Raw genomic sequence first — 22,342 nt, forward strand, 5'->3', positions numbered from 1 at the left:
ATGTAGCCAGTTGTCTGAGTGATGATATCTGCTTACAAATGTAAGGCTTGTATTTTAAACGTGAAATAGTGATGTGAGATTTATGAATATGGTTTTGACAGTACCTGTGCTTAAGCAGAGTCCTTAGGCGGGTGTGGTTTGCAGAGAAATAGGAAAGACAGGACAGCATTCTGAAATGACTATTTCCAAAAAGTGATACTGCAGAGATTTATACTTGGTCATTTGTAATTAGTGGAAGTTTGTCCGTATTTAGTTATCTTCCTCAATACTGAGCGTATTTCTTGTGGTCCTTGGACTCCAGGGTTGTCATGAAACCCTGCTGAATTTGCATCGTGATGGTTTCGTTCTGTGCTGTTTGCCTGTGTGGGCAGAGGAATACTCCCTTCTGCTGAAGTGGGGGAGTTGGCGAGCACTAATCATTGCTCCGTGTGTCGGACGGCAACTTAAGTTTGTTTTTAACACATTTACCCTTAGAGAAGAAATTTCACAAATGTCTTACCTATACATATGCATGCACTTTATTTATTTATTTATTTTTTAAAGAAGGAATTTGGGACCAAGAATGTAAGAACTTTGCTTTTACTTCTTTGCTGCGCCTCCTCTTTTTTGGTAGAGGAAACGTTTGACAGTCGTCAATAAAAGATTAAATCATTGATGGCTATCAGGATAAACTAAACACGTTTCGTGTGTTGATGCTGGCATAGTAGGAACTTTTCCAAGATGTTTCAGGCCTCATTCTCTGGTTTGTTTAAGGGCAGAGAATAAGGTCACAAAGGAAATCAAACCCTGATGTGGAGAAATGAAACATGAGGCCTACTGACTTCTAAAAAACATTTTAAATAACATTCTCTAAGGTTTCATTTTATACTGAAGGCAGCTGTAATAAGTTTTGGAAGATGGTGTAAGGTTTCTATTAAAGAGAGATTTTTGCTTGCTGTTTTTGTACCCAAATGAAGGAGTGAGGGAGATGGAATTAGAGCTTATTTAGTATAAGGTGAGAAGCTAAAAGTTCTCTCCAGAACTGTAAAATAGTAATTCATATGTTCTACTGTAATTTACAAATTAAAAAATATTAAAGTGTTCCTAGATCTTTGAAAATGACACACATAGCCATGGAATAATTTAATAACTGCAACACAAATGCACTTTTGCCACAAGTAAAATAAGACTGCTGCTTTGTAGTACGCTGCCAGCATAGCCTCAGTGAATAAATTCCCAGTAGATGTTTGCCGCATGCCAAATATATTGGACTGTATAAAAGATCCCATTGTTCCATGGGCATCATTATTTGCTATTACACTTGCAATGTTTGCTTGTGAAACAGTTTATTGGAAACCAGTATGTTTAAGAAGGAACGCTTGATTTGAAATTCAGTTCATTTGGCTCGTAACGTCAAAGCTTTTATAGTGTACGGCCTCTAAAAATAAATATTTAGGTCCGCTGTTTTTTACTTATCTTCGAAGGAATTCCTGGAGCAGGGGAGAAAGGACAGCTTGGGCTGGGGATGGGCAATGGGCTTTTCACTTCTAATACGTATGTTGAAAGTATATATAGGTCAGTATTAACTTTCCGTTCTTCTAAAAAGAAACGGACAGAGTTAAGTTTGCACGAAGAAGGTGGTGAGTTCCCAGCTGGGCTGATGAAACGGCAGCTCTCTGAAGGGTTTCTGGGGAGGGTGGTATTGTCCATTGCGCCCACTGGATAATAAAGAAATTTAGTAAGTAGGGTCACCATTTTTGAGGAGTTTCTCTTATGCGATGTTTGAACGATTTTTATGCTTTGAATGTTTTTATGCTTTGCCCATTTGTCTTTTCCAGGAAAAAAAAGGCTGTTGGTGGCCCTGGAGGCTGGGGAGCGGGGCTCATACCCTGCCCACCACCCAGGAGATTTTAGCAGCTTTTAGACCAGGCTTAGTGAGGGTGGTGGAAAGCTGCCTCGCTGTCAGAGCTGAGGGCGAGGCTCCCATCGATGCTTTGCCCAAAGGCTATGTATATCGCACCCACAAAATGGGGCTGGGAACGCTGGCTGCAGTGGCTCTCTAGATGCCCAGATGATACAGGGTGCACTCGCTATATTCAGTGATGTAAGCCTCACCAAGAACATTTGATAAATGCTTAAGCAAGTCCATAGATTAAAAGCTCTATTGGCTCATGTTAAATACACCGCAGTTTTCTAGAGAACTCTGTGTTTCCCTGTGTCCTGCTCAGAATAAGAAAGAACTGGTATTTCTGCTGCTGTGTCTGGGTAAAGCAGAGAACAGCTATCATGGCAGTACTGGCCAGAGTGGTTTGAAAAGGTGAGCTGTCTGGTATGTGTGTCCTGCATGGGGAGTTTCAGTGCTGAGGCTTCTGCTGCTGGTTTTGAGAAATTCTCTTTGGTTTATTTTAATACATTAATCAGTTTTTTCAATTAATCAATAATCTTCCTAATTTGTGGAGGTTTAGTCCAATTAGAATGTTTCAAAACTCAGAGATACTTCTTACAGTAGCTCAAAAAAAAAAAAAAAATTAATTCTTGCTGAATTGAACTATGAAAAATACTTAAAGTTTTTAAGCAAGGTTTCTCCCCTCCCCCCAACGAGCTATTCTTTATATTACAAGTGTAGTGCTCAAGTCATCTCCTTTGAACTGTAGTTTTTGTTATACGTTTTGGCTGCAGTGTTATTTCAGAGGAGTCAGCCAACAGGCTTACAGGGCTTTTTGGCTCGAGTTCACTTACGGTTTTCTTGGCAGCTCTGCTTATTTATGCGTCTTTATTTCTCTTTCTCTCTCTCTCCCTCCCTCCCCACCCGAACAGAGCGATCACCGCACAGGCCCATCCTCCAAGCTGGCCTTCCAGCAAATGCCTCTGCAGTCGTCGGAGGTGACGTCGAGTTTGTCTGCAAAGTCTACAGTGATGCTCAACCTCATATTCAGTGGATAAAACATGTAGAGAAGAATGGCAGTAAATACGGACCAGATGGACTGCCGTATCTTCAGGTTTTAAAGGTGAGGCTTTACAGATGCCGGTGATGGTGACGACTTCTTTAAAGCATTGAATTTATTTGATGTAAATCCAAGAATTTTGAGATCTGAACTTCTTTTGAAAATGGAAGTGTTTATGTTAAAAATGAAATAATGAGTTAGATAAACATTCGATTGTGTAAATGCTAATTGTGCAGCCTATAGACACTGTTTTGCTCTCTTTTTACTTCTGTGAAGTCATTTATCTCTGGATGTTTCAGGCATGACTTATTCAGAAAAAAATGAAAACCCTCTTAAAGACATCATTGACGTTTATGTATGGGTAGAACGCATCCAGAACATACCTGGGACAATCTACTCCATTTCTTTCATGTTTCTTCAGCCTCCCTATTTCAAAGTAATGTGGCACCCACTGCCTAAAGCTTGTTGGCAGGATTGGGTTTTCTGGATGCTGAGCCTGCAGAGATGTCCGTTTTTCGCCGGCGTATCGGTGGTGCCATTCCTGCTGGCAGGCGTTTTGGGCAAGCCTGACCAAGGAGACTCCAAAGTTTTCCGAGCTGGGCGGCATTGCCAAAACTCGGCGCGTTGGCAGGCAGGACAGCCAGCTCTATACCGTCTTGTTCCATGCCAGCCCAAGTGCTTTTTTCCCCCCTCGCCGCTGTTTTCTACCTCCTCGTGTGATGCTTTGGATTTAAAAAAAAAAAAACACAACCAAACCAAACAACAACAAAAAAGCCAAACAAACCCCAAACCCTCAATGTTTTGACGCTGATACCTGTATGAAGTGGAAGGCATATTCTTATGACGTGTTGGTGGTGGGACCGTAGACAGCTTGGTGTCCGTTTTGGGCAGCAGTGACATTGTTCTCCTGTGTTATTGGTCTATTCTAGCATTCGGGGATAAATAGTTCCAATGCTGAAGTGCTGACACTGTACAATGTGACAGAGGCGGACGCTGGAGAATATATTTGTAAGGTCTCCAATTATATAGGGGAGGCCAACCAGTCTGCCTGGCTCTCTGTTCTGCCAAGTATACAAGGTAACAATGTTTTTTAAAGCAAGCTGGATGTAGAAGCTGGAAAAATGGTGCTTTGGGAGACTGCAGGCAGCTTGTAGGATAACTCTTTGGCCTTGTGGTATATGTGTAATCCTCCTTTGGTGATGCAACTGGTATTACACCAGCAGCCATGGAAAAATTCCCACAATATTTTGTGTGTACCGTAAGCACTGGTTTCTGACGCTGATCTTGATTCTCTCCTGTGTTTGGTGTCTTTGTGTCTGTGTTTACGTCCAGTTTTGTTGTTAATTCTGCATACTTTGCTGTTCACATAGGGTACTTTTTGAATAAGGTAATTGCGACCTAATTAGTGTATATTTATATATACACATGTGTGTATGTATATGAAACGTTCACATAAGTACCCACTGAAGCATAAGTCAGGTCAGTTTAGTCACTTGTAGCTTCCCACGTCCCCTGCGACTGTGCAGGGTGGGAGGGTTTTCCAGTTGTTAGTCACCCGTTATTAACTGGGTAATAACCGATCAATAACGATAAAGACTAGCAACAATGTGACTACAACTCACAACTAAATTTACTTTAACATGGTCTGGTAAAAATGTGTTTATTCCCTCATCATGTACTTCAAAGTAACATTTTTGAATGGAACAGAGACAAAAAGCAGCAAACAATAATTTCTCTAACTCTCCATCACAGAGACCTTGACACCGGTGCCCTGCTGCACCCGTCTTGGGACAGCTGGAAGGTTCCAGGTCTAAGATTTACTCTATTTCTATGAGTTTGGATAATCACTGATACACTGATTGGTTTGGTCCGTCATGACTTGTTGAGCCAGAGATTTAGCAAGTCTGGAGGGAGACCAGAAAAAAAAACAACCACCTTCCAGATTTTTTTGTCTGCCTCTAAGATTTAGAAAAATATATTTTATTTCCATCTCCTGGTTCTTGAACCTTTGGGGTCCAGTTTTTATCCGCATCTCTGAGAGCCACAACTGATCTTTTTTTGAACAAGAGCTGAGATAAGTACCTTCTACTGTGCTTCTAAGCAAACTACCAAATATTACCAGACTTCAGATTAAAGCGAGATTTGGCAACACTGCATAACGTACAATATTTAAGTGTAGTGCAGTGGATGATACAAGGACCATACACTGCTTAAGACAGCTACTAAGTTGTGTCTTTTGGAGCAGAATTTGCCCTTTTTTTTTTTCCTTCATCCTTTCAGTGTATATTTTTATAGTAAATTCTTTTCTCTGAAACAGGTAACTACATGTGAAGGATCCCGCATTCTGTCCTACTTTGTTTTCTCTTCGTTTTTCTTTCAACTTTCTTTTATTAAAAAAGAAGAAGGAGAAAAAAAAAAAAAAGCTTTGTGGGTTAATTTTTCCATGTCATTTGATTGCATGCATGTTTAGGTGGTGAGTTTAGGTCTGGTGAAGGGTGTTTGATTACTTTCTGAGGTGAGCTGGGACCTGTTGGTAAACGCCTTTTGGATGAGGGATTGTGGATGGGGAAGGAGCTTTGCACCTCTACACCTCTGCTTTTACAAAGTGCAAAGCCCTGTGGCTCCATCTCCCTATCCACAAGAATTCTCTCAATGTCTAGCTTTTTCTCTTGCTTCCCTCTTTTGTTTTTTTTTTAGGCTGCCGGTGTTAACACCACGGACAAAGAAATTGAGGTTCTCTATATACGGAATGTAACTTTTGAGGATGCTGGGGAGTATACATGCTTGGCGGGTAATTCTATTGGGATATCCTTTCACACTGCATGGTTGACAGTTCTGCCAGGTATACACTGCTCTCTTTCTGTGGTTTTTCCTCTTTTTTTTTCCCCTTGTTGATTGCTGCAGAATTAGCACGGCTTCTGTATCAGAAAAGGACTTTTACAATGATTTACAATGATTTTTTTTAAACACGGTTGTCTCAAGCCAATGAGTTGTTTTGTCACATATTTGCAACTCCAAAAACATAACAACAACAACAAAGTGTGGGGGAATGGCTATTGCACTTAACTGGAATATTTTTACATCTGTTACATGTTCATCAGAAATGCCAAGGAACTGCATTTCCTTAGCATTTCAGTGAGATAACTGAAAATCAGCACATTAATCATTGTAAACTTTTTCAAGAGGATGAAATTCAAAGTTTCTTATGAAGCTTTGGGACTAATTTGGCCACAGCCACGTACTGGTTCATTAGCATACGTGAGCTATTCAGTGTGCTTAAATTCACTTTTACCTATCATCCAAATCTCTTCTGGAAATTCTGATTTTAATGCCAATGGATCGTGTACAGAAGCAGTGCCTTCCATATCTTGGGAATCGGCTCCGTGCATCTTTAAACATTGCATGCTCTAAGAAAACAAGTAGTCATTTGCTTTTGCTGCAAAGCATGTCTTGCTGTTCTGGGGTTGATGATGTTTCTGTCCTTAAAAGAAACAAACATCAATGTGCTTTATTGCCTGAAAATTGTTATCAGCTGTTAGAAGATGTAACCGTAGTTGGTTTTGACACTAGTCAAATTTTCTCGTTTATAAGTGTTGGCAGCTGCCTTAGGAGTTCCTTTGAAAAAACATGAACCACCTGAGGTTTGCTGGGTCATCTTGTGCTTACCATTTATTAATTGGTAATCCTAAGTAAAAGGTACAAAGCCTTGCATGTGCATATTGCTGAGGTTCGTATTATGGGAGTGAAATGTTCCCACTTTCTGCAGATAATTTCTTACCCTTTATAAAAATATATTGAACAAGGCAACTTAATTACATCTCACTCTTATGTGAACACCGAGCCTGCGTGGTCTGTCACCAAGCAGGCAAAGCAGTACTTGTGTAGAGCTTGCTTCTGCTAGCAGTGTTTGCATTTTGTGAGTGCTTGAACAGCATTTTTTTAACCAATTTTCTTGAATGAAATATTTTTATAAGCCTAGAATGAGGCACGAGAAAATTTCAGCTTGAACGTGCATTGCTTGCGGAGTGACCGCTGATTGCTGTGGAATGCTGTTTATCCGGGGGATGAATCCCAGATAAGGGATTAGGGACAGTGTTTGCACGTATAACTGACTTGAAGATAATTTCAAAATGGTTTCAATCAGAGTAACAGCTATGTAGAACCACTCCCACTAAAATCTAATCTCATAGACTGGTAACCACTGATGAGGTTACTTGAAATATGCAGTCCTCACAAAAGAGGACTCATTAATTAACGTATTGCTAGCAATTCAGCTTTCACTTCCATTATGCTTTTTAACCCGACACTGGGATCTTCAAAGGACCTCAGGGGAGTTAGGCACCCGGGGTGAACCGCAGCAAGTTAAGCAGCTGGGCAGCCGGGTCCTTGAAACACTCTTGAAATCCCTAACCTGAATTCAGAAACATGATGAGGGACCGATTCATCCTGCCTTCCCTCTGTATTTTGAGATCCCAGTGAAAATTTTGGAAAAACAGGCAATGCGGACTCAAGCCCGAATGTCTATTTGCGAATGTAGACACTTTTCTCTTAGGCTAGCTAATTCAATATTTTATCTTTAGATGTGTCTTTATGTGGTTAAAAAGAATTACAGTGCTTTTGAAGATTGACTTTAGCAACAAAATGAACCTGAGCCTAGTTTGAAGACTTCATTTTTTTCTTTTCCCCTAAAATTATGCTTGATTATCCAGTATTTCAATGTATATGTATCTACCTGTCTAGGCAGACACATGTATATATCTATATATGTATGCATACATGCACAAGCTCCCACTCAATGGCAAACTGAGAAGTCAGAGCAGTGATCTAGAAAGAGGAATTACTCTCAGATTGCAAGATGGCCTAAATATTCACAGTATTTTGTATGTCACACAATCACTGCGAGAATTGCTGACGTTTTACCATTTCAAGTTGTTCCAAGCACTGTACTGAACTATGCTTGTACTGTGTGCTAACTCTGTGGCATGATTGTTCCTTCCTAAAAACTTCTAATCCAGCTCCTGAAAAAGAAAAAGAATATCCGACATCTCCAGACTACCTGGAAATAGCGATTTACTGCATAGGGGTCTTCTTAATTGCCTGCATGGTGCTGACGGTCATCCTGTGTCGCATGAAGAACACCACCAAGAAGCCCGATTTCAGCAGCCAGCCCGCTGTCCATAAGCTGACAAAGCGAATCCCTCTGCGCAGACAGGTAACAGAAAGTAGATAAAGAGTTTAAAGAACTTTTACCAAACAACTGAGCCAGCCCATCCTTCTGATGAAAGCTTTGGAAAGGGGAATAAATAAGCATTATACCAAATTGCAGTAGGGGTGGGATTTAATCTGGCACCTAGGAAACTGGCATGGGAAGAAAGTACATCTTAACACAGCAATGCGTGTCTCCAGGCAAGGAAATCAGGGCAGGGATGTTAGAGGAGAAATGTAAAAAATGGAATATGTTCTGTATTAGCAGTCTATAGATGGAAAAAATGTATTTAAAGTATTTTGGGGCCTGATCCCACAGCTCATTGAAGTCAATGGAAAAATTTTTACTGACTTAATGGACTTTGGAACAGAATCCTATTTAATTGTGTATTTATAATGTTTCTAAGGTGACTATTATTGTAGTAACTAGGTACCAGATACAGAGAGGCATTTTTCAGGAAGAATTTTGAAGACTGAGGGGAGGGAAGCATCCAGAAACCACCCCAAAATAGAAAAAAGACTGTAATAAAGTAAAAATAGGGGAGATACTATATCGGATCTCGGACAGTTTGATTAAGATGCAGATGCTTTTGAGCGAGGAACAGAAACAAATGTCAGATTTAAAAAGCACACAACATCATTGCATGAAATATATTTTACAATTGCTTGTGGCTGGCAATGAGCGTTTCTGGAGTGGTCAATACCACGAGCAACAAACCAGTTGAACGAGTAACAGGACTTTGGCTTTGTCACAGGCCACCACTTGCCAAAAGAGCCTCTGTTCTGACATACTACCCTCTCCTGAAAGACTTGTTTCTTTTGAAGCTGGAGTTTAATGTGCTTTGATTTTCTTGCAGTAGGTCTTCAGGATAGACCTCTGAACCCACCACATCCACCCCCAGGTTTCAGCCCTGCGAGGTGGAGAGGTGTTGGCATCTGAGGCTGTGGTTCACCTCGTTGTTCAAAACGAGGACCATCTAGGGGGGTTGGATCCAGGCTCTGGTCAGGGGGTTTGGATCTGAGGGTTTAGTTCAGGTCCATCTGCACCATGAATAGGTTGTGCAGAATTTCTGCAGATTGTTTCTACAGCCTGTCCAGAATATTATCACTGTCGGAGTAACACATGTACCTTAAGAATAGTTCCTCAGTGTGGGTAAGTGTTTGAAATGCACAATTGCACAGAGTTAGGGTGGAGCTTGGTTTGGGGATTTTGGACAGTATTACTTTTTTCTGAACCCCTGTTTCACCTCGGTTAAAAATACTACAGATTAGTAGTGCTTTAGTCATCTTTCTCTAAAGCGCAATGTTTTACAAAATCTTGAGGTGGGAGACATGGACTTTGTCTGATCTGAAAAATATTTGGTTTGTTCTATGAACAAAAATGTTAATTCTTATTTCTGACGTTCTTTGCCACTTTTTGGTTTTTTTTTTTTGTAATTTTATGATTTTACTCATTTGCTTGGAAATCACTGGGAAGAGGAGGGACTTGTGACTCTGAGTGTGTCAGAAAGGTGATGAGAAGCCCTCAGCTCAATTCACACATCTCTATGGCTAAAAATCTGTGTAGCTTTCTGGACAAAGTAGGCTTTTCAAATGTTGTATACTTAACCAGAGAGAGATACATATCAGCTGCTTAGATAAAAGACATTTATTAGATTTTTGCCTGAATATGAAAGCATCATAATGACTCAGAGAGAAGTTGACGGCATTAAAAATACCTAGGGTTTGGTGTGAGCTCAGTTGTGTCAGTTGGAAATGGTTCCTCGGGGGGGAGAGTGTTATTTCATTGCGTGTGACAGCAGTGCCAACCACTGCCCTCAGTTTAGTTATTTATCATTATGTGATGCAATATGGACCTTCTCCAAAGCTATTGTTTTCACAGAGGAAAAAATCTCTGTCTTACAACATGCTTGTCAGATAGGGTTTTATCAGATTATTTTGGTTTTCTGTGTTTTCTTAGCAAAACCGGCATTTTGCTTTTAAAAGTGGGAATAATTTTTGAAAAACAGTATATGTTTGAAAGCGCGAATCCTATTTCAACGCTCAAGCAAAAATTCCACTATTCTCAATTCTCCTGAGTACATTTTTATTAACAGGACTTTCTCATTGAAGGGCTCTCTGCTTTTGTATCTTCATAGAGGAAAATATAACTACTATAAGTGTTAAAAGAAATCTGTATTTCTGTTTTGAGGATTTCACTGGTCATTTCACTAATTGTTTGTATTAGCTTGTAGAGGCAGGATGAGACGAACGGTCCCTGAAGACTTGCTCATCAACAGTGGAGATTCCTTAATTTTTCAGTTAGCATCTCCTTGGTCGCTGAGGCCGCAGCAGTTGTTTAGTTTCTGCATCTTTTAAAGCTGGTTTTGGATTTCAGGATTGTTTTCACAAATCAAGAATTAAAAAAAATAATCCAGGAGATGTTTTATTTAATGGGTGTTTCTGGATTATTCAACTCTGTTTGTTTTGTTGTACCGCCAGGCTTACATTTTTGTTTCAGTTTATTGGTATTTCAGAGGATTGTATTTCGAGCCTGGTAGGGTTTTGTCGTCACTAAACCTTTATTTATCTATTGATCACAGAAGGTTCTCCCTTGCCTTTGTGCCGTGCTGGGTGGAGGAGGAATAGAGAAAGTGGCCGAGTTGCTGAGAGCGAGCAGGGGAGATGCTCGTGGCAGGTAGCCTGTGGGAGCCGGGCAGAGATCCGGGGCTGGGTGATGGGATTGGTTGGAATTCCAGAGAAATGAGGCCATAGACTGGGGAATTCTTGATATTGTTTTCAAAGCTCTCTGCTGCTGGGTCAAGCTCCCTAAGGATCTGGATATGAAAATAATCCTGGTTCACGAAGAGGCATTTGCATGACTCTGATGCCATCTTGTCTAAGCAGGATAAGAGTCTTGCTGAGTAACATATGGTTCGGTTTGCAGGCCTGGATTCTCGTACACTATTTAGTCTGAGCTACTACAGGATTTTATCATTCCCCACGTGCAGGCATTTTTCCCCTGCCAAAATGCGTTTTTTTCACATTCATAGGAAGGGTCATGATGAAGTCAGGAATTATCAGTTCCCTCCCCCTACAATCCTCAGCCTCGCTAGGATCTGGTTGAAATAGAAACTGCTTGCAGGGAAATCAGCCAGCAATTCCTCTCCTTTATAGAAATGCAGAGAGCTGCAGCGCTCTGTTGGTATTAGCCATGCTCTGTATAGAAGTACCAGCTTGCGAGGGAGTGGGAAGAAGTATTGGTAGGATTGAACATCACAAGCCAGTTTGCAGTATAGGCTTTAGGTGACAGGTCCACTGAACCAAAAGGTAAAGAGTAGCCTTCAATAGGGTATACATCTGTTTTGTAGAACTTTTTGTTTGTTTATTTAACAAATAAATTATAATAAAAGCAGACAAAAAGCCAGTGCTGCTCTAGTGGTTATAGAAGTCATCTCTTGTGACTTGCCCAGTCAAAGTCAAGTGCAAGTGTTTGTCATCACTAGAGCATTTCATTAGTGCTATCACAGTTAAATTGTCAAATTTGGACACCCTCAGCTTGAGCATATATATATATGTGTCTTAAATAGGGAGGAGTGACTTCTTATGCTCAGTATTTTACATACATTCCCATTAATTTATATCTACTGTGGTTGTTAATTTTAATCCTTCATAAAGATGTAGTGAGCATGTTTGTGATAAGCAAAAACTGATCGGTTTAAAGTAAGGCTTAAGGTGACCAAGTAAAATAGGTAATTCAAAATGATGATGGCAGCTGGAACATGAAAAAAAACCAAAAGTAATCTGGAACAAGTAAAATAACATAGTGTTTCATGTAGTATTGAGCTGTAAAAATACCATTAATTTTAAGGATAGACCTTGAAATACAAAGATTAATACACAACTGTCAGTAGGATACGTTGCAAGGAATTTACCTTAATACCTATTTTAGTTTCTTGCTTTATCCTCTGATTTCTCTGTATGGAAACCATTGGTTTGGCTAGTAGTACTCCTTTGTTATTTTGTTGTTGTGTAAGTGTTTCAGAAGGAGTGCTTTTCATGAAGGGGTGGTGCATGGGTTTTAAATGTCAGTACTTAACGTTAGGAATCCTCAGTTTCATGTAGTGCTTTTAACCTTTTATTTTCCTAGATCCAGTCACTCAGATGGACCGTTTCTATCAACAGCTAATAGCATTACTTACTAATTGTATTTATATACATATATGCATATGACTTCAAATTAACTTTATAGCAGAGCCTTCAAAAAGACTGACAATTATAGGAAATCACTGTGTGGCTGCTAAAATCTCACAGCATGAGTGCCAGAACTGACAGATCTAGGCTTCGGGATATGGTATAAATCATCAGTGGAGGAAAACACCCTTCATAATCAATTACAGACAATTACACACTGCTCCGCAGCTGATTTTGCCACATGGCATTAAAAGATTCCAGCAAAGATTCGTTTGTTTTAAATGCTCCGCTGCTTAGAAATGCTTGTAAAGCATTATCTCAGAGCTGATTAAATGCAGTGTGTTGGCCGAAGGACAAATATGTTGTTAAAATGGGGATATAATAATGCATCGGTGCGTGAGATTTGGACACAGTGGGCTTTTCTCCTTCTGAAGTGCAGATATGGAGCTAAAGATCTGTCTGAGGCTGGTATTTTTCTCGGTTTTGGCCTCCTAAAAGCAGAAAGGAAGCACACACAGAATATTTTATGGTGGAGGTCTACCGTCCTGTTGAGGTTAACATATACCACAATAGTCCTTTCAGTGATCTGCTCAAGTCAGGCTGACTTCTGCCTTCCTCGCTTTAATCAAGCACTCAAAATACCTCCTTAGTGTAGTGTCATCCCTAAAAACAGGCATCACCAACACTGTGAGTAGACCTTTAAGATGTCTAATTCACCTACGTCAGATGCCCTTCCTTGCTTCTCTGCCCTGGCTCTGTTTTGTTCCTTTATCTCCAAGAAAGCCCGTGTTGGTGAGCTGGGTGATTGCCCAAGAAGTTCATGCATTTTGACTAGATGTCCAGCTGCTGTTTCTTCGCACCTGGTAGACCCACAGTGGCCCTGAAGTCTGTATATTGGCCATCTACAATTACAAGCTTGCTGCAAAAGCTCAGTATGGCCTCTGTGATGCCTGTGTCCCGTGTACCTTGACTCTTTGCATAACTGAAAGCAAAAAGAGCATCCACATACTTGAAAGCAACTCCACACGCTGAAATGTGGGGTTCATGGCAGGACTGTCACTGGTTCTTGAACCTGCATGGTAAGGGGTTGGAGAGCAGTGCTGCATATGAAAAGCGGAAAGTAGCTAGCTGGAAAAAAGCTTTCTATATGCTCTTACTTAAATGTATACATGTAGATTAAAGTTGACCATGTCTACTGACCTTGGAGTAGGTAGGGTTTTCCTTGTTGTTTTATAGTGCGCTCTAAGGCAATGAAAAAAGATGCTAAAGGGATGAGTTCAAAGGTTAATTATTTACTATTGCAGAAAAGGTGAAGGGCCATTTTGAAACAGAAAATCTCCTCCAACCGCAGGCCAGCCTGGGTTGGCTTCGTCTTTTCTGGAGCAGATTTTTATAGCCCTTGAGCTCCTGTAACTGTACTGCTCCAGCTAATCAATCAGAAGAATATTCCCTGGGAGTGCAGTCCATTTTTCTTCTCCCAGACACTGAGTAGTTCCTCTGGATTTCTCATCATTCCTATCCACATTAATGCACTTTGGTTACCTACAGCATCTCCGGCCAATCATCCAGTTACTGTGTGAAGTAAACGTGCAATTGTGTTAAAAGGGAAATTGGCAGAGTCTTTCATCTGTTTTTTTCTATACATTATTACTATTTAACTTCTGTGTTTGAAATGCATCACCAGAGTATTTCAGTTTATTGTAAGTTTACATTTATAGGTTTTAACCGTGCTAAGACTGCTGAATTGTGAGTGTAAGAGGTAGTGAAAAGATGAAACTCTGGCAGAGATCTGAACAGTGCCTAATACAAATATTGTATTCATGGAAAAAAAAAAGACCCCAGAACATTTTGGGCCATTTCTGATACATAAGGGATATCATCTAAATTTTGCAGCTTCCCTTCCATGCCTTCCTGATGTCCCATGAAAAAAATGGCTATAATGACAAAGAAAGTCAAGAAAGTAAAGGCAATGTTAATAAATAAATAAGTAAGAATCAAGACTTGTATAAAGATCTTGGTAGAATGGCTGGAGAACAGTGGGTGGATTCTGGAAATAGGGAGGAAATGGTCATAGAGCATTAGTAGGGTTGCGGTGAGAGATGAAAAAATGGAAACCAGAAATAACAGAAAAATGAAATTCAGGGGAAGTTGTGGAGGACAGAAGAGTTGCCACATTGTTCATGGAGATTTACACATTTCTTAGTGCTGAGGTGGTTTGTTTCATGAAGCACCATTTTTAAACTGTAACGAAATAATGAAAATGAGCATAAAATAAGCAAAAGTCTAATTCTAGCCCCGGTTCTCATGCTGGCTTGCCATGCAGCTCCAGCAGGTGTGTTCCCCTCTGTAGACTGGGCATGGCAGCATCTCTCTCAAAGGACTCTGTTTGGTATTCACTTACTGATTTATTTAGAGCTACATAGTCTGCCTTAATAATAGTTTTCTGTTTGTATCCCAAGTGGTCACGGTATTTATTATCCTAGAGGAATGTGTCAGGTACTTATATTTGCTGAAAGTAAATATTAACATAAATGATGGTGGGATTAATGAGGGGGAAAGTGGTCCACCTTTCTTTTTTGAATGGTAGCCTTATTTGTGCAGTTATACTCTCTTATTCCATGCATAAGCTGGAACTTATGAAACCTCTTTCCAGTCTTAATCTCTGGTCTTAGAAAAATGTGTCAAGAAGCAAAACCCGTTTGATGAGATGGGTTTGAGGCTGTCTACCTGCAAAAAGACCTCTGAAACAAAACAGGTGGTCAGAGTCGTGATGAGAAATTTGTTTGAGAGCCTTAGTCTTGTCTTGTCAAAACACACTGTGTAAGAGCATGATTTGCAAAAGCCTTTCAGCCCCATTCCAAGGAGCTCGAGTAATTCCGTGGGCTGAGACACTAATTAATTGAACTTAATATAAGGGAGCACTAAGTTGGACTTATCAGGTGTCATAGAGACAAGAGGATTTTGTGTTCATATCACTGCGTGTCACTGATTTGCACTTTAATGCGATTAGGATCTGTTTGCTTATAATTGCCTTTTTTTTTTATCTAGTTATAAGACCTGTGGAACAAAATTGTAGCCTGGTGACATTTTACATAAGCAAACCTGGTGTCAAAGTTGACTCCAGGTGATGAGGACGAAGGTCGAGAGTGGTAGTTATTCTGATGCTGTAGGCTTCCAGTTTGGGCAGGGTCCCGACAATGCTGGCTGAGAAGCACCTCCTGCCGCCTGATGTGAGGACGGGTACCAGTGATGGCATTGTGGAACAACCTTCATCCCACCTTGCCAACCAGATTTGGGCTTGGCCAAGACTGTCATGGCCTGAAGAGAGAAGGAGGATTCACACGTAAAGGAGGGGAAGACTGGCGATACACGCATTTTTGTTTTGTGTTCATATTCACTTGAAACTCTGAGGTCAGCAGGCAGCAGGCTGCTGCTTGCAGGTTTGAGGGAAGAGCCTCATAGAAGATACACCATTCACACCAAAACAAGTTCTGTTACATGGATGGAACAGCTGCCTCCTTTTCCAAAGCAGTTATCATTAAGTACCTTTGATGCTCTGAGGAGAATGTTGTTGAGGTCAATGAGAAACTGTACTCCAAAGTGAATTACATTTCAAAGCATTGGACATAAAATTGTTTTTAGGTGCTCTTCTCCACATTGCCTGCAGAATATTTAATTAAGAATGTAAAATTTAAATGAAAGAATGAAAACTTAAGTATCCCCCAATTATTGTGATAGCTTTTTGATGCTTTCAATATTGAATGCTTAGAAAACATAGAATCATAAAGTCATTTAAATCGGAAAACACCTTTAAGATCATCAAATCCAAACGTAAACCTAGTACTTCCAAGTCCACCACTATAGCATGTCCCTAAGCACCACATCTACACTCCAGGGATGGTGGCTCAACCGCATCCCTGGGCAGCCTGTTCCAATGCTTGAGTACCCTTTTGGTGAAGAAATTTTTTCCTAATATCCAACCTAAACCTGCCCTGGCGCAGCTTGAGGCCGTTTCCTCTCGTCCTATCGCTTGTTCCTGGGGAGAAGAGACCGACCCCCACCTGGCTCCAGCCTCCTTTCAGGCAGTTGCAGAGAGCGATGAGGGCTCCCCTCAGCCTCCTCTTCTCCAGACTGAGCACCCCCAGCTCCCTCAGCCGCTCCTCACCAGCCTTGTGCTCCAGACCCTTCACCAGCTTCGTTGCCCTTCTCTGGCCACACTCCAGCACCTCGGTGTCCTTCTTGTAGTGAGGGGCCCAACACTGAACACAGCACTCAAGGTGCGGCCTCACCAGTGCCGAGCACAGGGGCACTCTCACCTCCCTGGTCCTGCTGGCCACACTGTTCCTGATACAAGCCTTCTTGGCCACCTGGGCACACTGCTGGCTCATGTTCAGTTGGCTGTCGACCAACACCCCCAGGTCCTTTTCCACTGGGCAGCTCTCCAGCCACTCCTCCCCCAGCCTGTAGCGTTGCCTGGGGTTGTTGTGACCCAAGTGCTGGACCCGGTGTGAGAGAGTCCAGTATTTCCTACAGAGTAACATGCATGTAACCTTGATCGTTGGTGCTGCAGGAGCCTTTGCAAAAATACCATTTTTCAGTTAAAATTCAAAATTTCAATTTAACAGTAACACCAAAAAATAGTAAATTGTGTGCTGATTTGGGAAAAGAAATGGTGACAAGGACAACTAGAAGTGAGTGGAAGAAGAGAGCTTATTGGTAACCTCTGCTCACAGTATAAGCTGCCCACTTAGGTAACTGGGTGGTGGTGTAAATACTCCGAGTTGATTAAAATATATTAATTTGATAAACAAAAAGAGAGAAAAGATGATTTAATTTGTCTTCTGAGTGAATGTATTAAAAACTTACAGGGGTTTCAACCTATGGGACAGACTTAGAGCCTTGGCAAGGCAAGGGAGGGTAAATGTGTGAGAATAGTGCACTAGAAACGAGACTGTAGGTTCAGCCCCTTTTTCCTAATACCACTGTTCTGAGCTGGCTTGGTTATCGGGTACTGCTGTTTTTTAGATCTTGGGTCAAGATTACATCTCTGCCTTTTTTTTCTCTTTTTGCATCTTGTATTGCAACAACAGGTGTCAGCCGACTCGAGCTCCTCCATGAATTCCAACACACCTCTGGTGAGGATAACTACTCGCCTCTCCTCTACTGCCGATGCCCCCATGCTGGCAGGAGTCTCGGAATATGAATTGCCAGAAGACCCAAAATGGGAGTTTCCAAGAGATAAGTATGTAGCCTGTTTCTCTTAACACTACCTACACATGTCTGAAAAACATGACACAGTATGAGAGGAAACATCTTTCCCAATGTCTCCCAGGGTTTCTTTAGTTATAAGAAAATCTCAATTACCTGAACCTCCTCTGAAGATCAAGATCCAATTCAATTATCTGAAATCAGTCGTCTTCTTTTTTAAACAGAAGCTGAATTTTCTCTGCCTGTCATTCTGACTTTATTTTCAGATTTCTGGTAGGTTTTCAGATACCCTGCTGAAATGTAACTCCTCTGTTAGGAAAGGATTGAATCTGAAATGTTATTTCAAAATATATATGATTTAGACTGGGAGAGGGGTCCACATACAAGCATTGTTGAAGGCCAGTTGAGAGTTCCCCAAGCAATACCTCTGTACATTAAACCATGTGTCTTAGTTGAAATATTAAACTTAATTGTTTAATATTTATAAAATAGGTAATAAAATACCATGTGGGAGATAGATAGAGAAAGTCTAGAATATGCTATTAGACAATCTTTTCTTTCTGTCAGGACCTTCTGGGTAGGATTTTGTGTTGGTTTTGTAGTAGCCTGTATTAATGGAGATGATGGTTTTTGATTTAGTGGGACATTTTGCGTATTGTGTACACATTTATACAACTTCTGTGGCTTAAAAGTATTAGGTTTCAAAGCAGAGCATACTGAATCTTGATATATGCAAATTCATATGGCTACATAATATTTTCTTCAGTCTGTTGACTAACATGCAAAATAGGCTGCTGCATAATCTAATTAAAGCTGTAACCATATTTCTTAATATAAAAAAGACATGTAAAAGAGAGATAATATTAACACAGGTAGAACTATGATTATATATTAAAATTAGTACTAACTTTATTAAGTCTTGAGGTGACTTTGAGAAAATAACACCTTTTATTATGATCAGTTCTCTTTCAAAGTCCAGTGTTGTAACTTTTGGATAGAAGAGCTGTAATTTTGAACGCTCTGACAACTGTTCTGGAAATTACTTTAATGATGTAGCTGAAAACTAGTGCAAAATGCTGTAATTGCCACCTGCAGTATGCTAGTCAACAGTGGGGGCCTGTATATGTACTTCTGTCAGCCCGTACCCTGGGGGGATACACTAAATGCGGAAAATTTTAGAGTGCTAAACATTTAAAACCAGCATTCAGCACAAATGTAGGTGGAGCAGATTTGCAATGAAAGGAGGCTATTTAGAGGCAGTTTATTAGGTTGGGGGGCAGGAGGCACACAATGAGGGGTTTGTTACTTTAGTCCTAGCAGGGCAATAGCACATAAATTAACCAGTTTCCAATGCAAATGTTTGTTCTCTGCCAAGATCCTAAATTCAATTTTAGTTCTGGATAAAATGCAGGATGACCTCAGCATAGCATACGTTGCCCTTCAGTCTTTGCACCTTTTTAAACTCGCGTTTGCTTTAGAAACCAATCCAAAACAGCTTGAGGAATTCTCACCAAGGCAAAGACCACATTTGACAAGGAGTCTGCGGGCTGCCCTCGGGAGGAGCCGCCTCTCACTGCTGTCTTGTGCCTGAGCAGATAAGCGGGGTTTTCAAACCACTTAGCCCTGGTCTAACACTCTTCTGGTGATGGTATGACAACCTCTCCCTGTATTTCACGGGGGAAGACAGAAGTCCATGCTTTTAAGAAAGAGTCCCTACGTGTATTATATCTGTGAATCTTGCTTTTGACCATGGAAAGCCAAGACCTTAAGAACTCGGTTATGAAAATGCTTATCTGAATCTGGCCCCTACAATGGATAACGTTAGCAGCATCAAACCCGCCGAGCACCCTCCCTGATTTCTGCCGTGGCACTGCTGCTGGAGTTAGATGATAATTTCTGCGAATTACGGAGCCTGAATGCGGCCCTTAGGCACTTAGCACTGGAACCAAAAAGATTTTCCCCAAAAGCTTTGAAGTTTCTTTTTTATTTTACCTCTTTATCCTCCTAAAGTTGAGATCGACATCTCTGTGTCTGTATGTTAGAGCTGAGCAGGCCTTGCAATCAGGTATATGCTCTACAAAATGCATTTTGCATAGCCCAGTTAATGACTGCTCTTTTTAAAAGATTTCTTATGTTGATACTGTGATTATAATTGAGTTTCAGTTTCCCCCAGTCTCTGCTTCCAGCTCCCTGAGCAGAGCCCGGGTGCTGCAGACGGGACGCGTCTTCTGTTACCCTCATACATGACATTTGTGGCAGCAAAGAGCCAGCGGCCAAGAAACAGCCTCTGTGCTAGACCCAGCTGTGGGTAAATAAAGCGTCCCGTCTCGCCCCTTAAAGGATCAAAGCGCTGGGGGAATGCGCGAGGATGTCAGAAGAGCGATCTTGCTGTGGGTGGGGAGGCTGCGGAGAAGACGCCTTGTCGGGGACGCTGGGATCTGCCAAGTGCTTTGTCCCGCGGAGGTGCTGCCTTTGTGCGGCCGCCGGTGCGGCCGGGCAGGGAGAGCGTCGCCTCTGCGTGAGCCGCGCCGGGGCTTGCAGCAGAAGAGCGGAGCCGGAGGCAGCGGCGGCCGAGGCGGCTGCTGGCAGCCGTTCAAGGCGCGTGAGCGTCGCGGGCGCCTTTACCCGGGCTCTCGCAGCGGTCGCCCCTCCTGAGCCTTCGCCGCGCGCTTGTCGCCGGCCTCTTTTCCCTTCCCCTTCTCTCGCCTTCGTCCTCCCTCCTCTCTCCCACAAGAAGGCGGCCGTCTGGCCACCTCATCAGCCACAAGAAAGAGAAATGGGTGTGATAATTACCCGCAGCTGCGCCCAAACATGGTGACTACTGACTTGCTGTCTCTGTCCTGTCTAATCCCTTCGGCGCAAGAGATCATTAGGCAAATGTTCACAGCCTGCGTCCCCAAACAGAAAGCAAGAATATGAATTTTGAGCTAAAATTAAGCTGCCTGAGAGCATATTTGATTTTCCTTTCTGTTTGCACTGTGCTCTTATATCACAGGAGTTAATAACATTTAAAATGTCCCCCTGCTCTCAATATCACCCTTTACCACACAAATCAGCAGCTGCCTGAAAGCGACCACATGGCAGCACACACAAAGAAACTTTTCTTTCATCTCCTTGCAGTCAACGTGAAAAAGAAGACGACCGGCCGTGTTACAGCAACAGGAAAAGCTTGCACGTTGCTGGCTGCTCCTGAATTTCAGCTGCGGTCTGATGCTTTTTGAAAGCTCTGCCCCTCCATGCTGTGTCTTGCCCCTAGCCATTGAGTACAGCCTCTTATTACAAGGGGAGGGAGAGTTTAAAAGCTGGGTTTAGCAACTAGTCCGGCCGTATGAGATGCTCGCTGTATCGTCCTGAAAAAAACACACTGCAGCGCGCATGAAAACCGATGTGCACCCAGGGTCTCATTAGTTCCATGTGATACATGCTTCATGCTACAGCAAGTTGTTGAAAGCTTTTTATATTTAGCCCTGGAATTTCACTGGCTGCATCCCTTCACCAGATGCTGTGTGTTAATCTCCTGTTTACGCCCCTAGGCTGACGCTGGGTAAACCCCTGGGAGAAGGTTGCTTTGGGCAAGTTGTCATGGCCGAAGCGGTGGGGATTGACAAAGACAGGCCAAAAGAAGCAGTGACTGTGGCAGTGAAGATGTTGAAAGGTAAGAAAATTGGGTGATTAGGGATCAGAATGGGTGATATGGCAGTTCTTATCCACGAAAAGTTTCTTTTGTGGCATCTGAACTCTGTCATCATGGGGGGGGTCAAAGAGCACATAGCTGACCTCAGCCTTCAGCAGTTTGGGGTGTAAATCTGCGCCCTTGACAGCCTGTTTATCTTCAGCAGTGAGTATTTGGGAGCCAGGAGATGTATTAGCATCGTGTGGGTCTCTCTGCTTTTAGTTTAGTTCATGTCAGAGGCTGTCCATACGTAGATCCTTGCCCATTCAGTCCAGGTGGTTGGTGCCTATTTATTTTGAATTTAATTGTAAGGTTAGTTTGCAGGAAAGCCACAGTTATTGGAGGTTTGACAGCTAAGGACAACATTTTTATGTCTGATATTACTGTGTTGCCTCTCAACATATAACACTGAAGAGATGGTCAGTCCGTCAAAGAGGCTGAGACTATTTTTTGTTAGGATGTAACACAGGACTTTGTATAACGTACAGTGCATACTGGAAAACAAATCCTATATTCTGCATTTTGAAGCACACGTTTTACACCAACTGGTGAGCCTTAGTGATGTTCAGGCTGACATGCTAGAAAATATGAACTGAACCTGTGTCTTGTACAGATGATGCTACAGAAAAAGATCTGTCTGACCTGGTGTCAGAGATGGAGATGATGAAGATGATTGGGAAGCATAAAAATATCATCAATCTTCTTGGCGCCTGTACCCAGGATGGTGAGTAAAGAAAAGAAAGTAAACCAGGACTTTCCAGCAGGTCTGCGAAAGTCTCATTAATCATAATTTTTCAAGAGTTTTTAAGGAAGCAGTCATGCCGTGATGGGATTTTTAGATATTTCCCTGGCTTAGCAGCAATATTTTAACTTCTGCCTCTCATTATACTTGCAGCTTTAATATGAGAAAGGGTACTGTATCATATGAAAACTCTCTAATCCCTAGCTGTAGGGAAAAAAAATGGCATTTTACAGGGGCTTTACCGACGCCTGTTGTTCTGAATTGTCAGTCCTGCTTTAGTGGAACTTGTATCCCATGAATCTGAAATGAGCACTTTTACTCTCTAAAGACCACGGTGTTTTTATTAAAAGCTAATTATGTCATGTAAAGTGATGCAGAATGGCACAAAACTCTGGAAATTAAAAAATCTTAAGAAGC

The 22,342-nt window shown here is 41.6% G+C and overlaps 1 protein-coding gene across 6 annotated transcripts in view; it reads left to right on the plus strand.

Annotated features, from left to right (window-relative positions):
- FGFR2 (fibroblast growth factor receptor 2) overlaps positions 1 to 22,342 on the plus strand; it is a gene marked incomplete at both ends in the record, with an annotated part of 81,397 nt that overhangs the window by 46,581 nt on the left and 12,474 nt on the right. For 3 of the 6 annotated variants that reach the window (XM_082310626.1, XM_082310628.1, XM_082310630.1), the window contains 6 exons: positions 2,797 to 2,987; positions 5,622 to 5,766; positions 7,940 to 8,136; positions 17,393 to 17,544; positions 21,044 to 21,165; positions 21,797 to 21,907. In XM_082310626.1, coding sequence (XP_082166752.1) covers positions 2,797 to 2,987; positions 5,622 to 5,766; positions 7,940 to 8,136; positions 17,393 to 17,544; positions 21,044 to 21,165; positions 21,797 to 21,907 — 918 coding nt within the window. Of the gene's footprint in view, positions 1 to 2,796; positions 2,988 to 3,853; positions 4,002 to 5,621; positions 5,767 to 7,939; positions 8,137 to 17,392; positions 17,545 to 21,043; positions 21,166 to 21,796; positions 21,908 to 22,342 lie in introns of all 6 variants that reach the window. The other 3 variants (XM_082310627.1, XM_082310631.1, XM_082310629.1) reach the window with 3 other exon arrangements.

The sequence above is a fragment of the Platalea leucorodia genome, assembly GCF_965183815.1.
Source record: "Platalea leucorodia genome assembly, chromosome: 4".
Lineage (NCBI taxonomy): Eukaryota > Metazoa > Chordata > Aves > Pelecaniformes > Threskiornithidae > Platalea > Platalea leucorodia.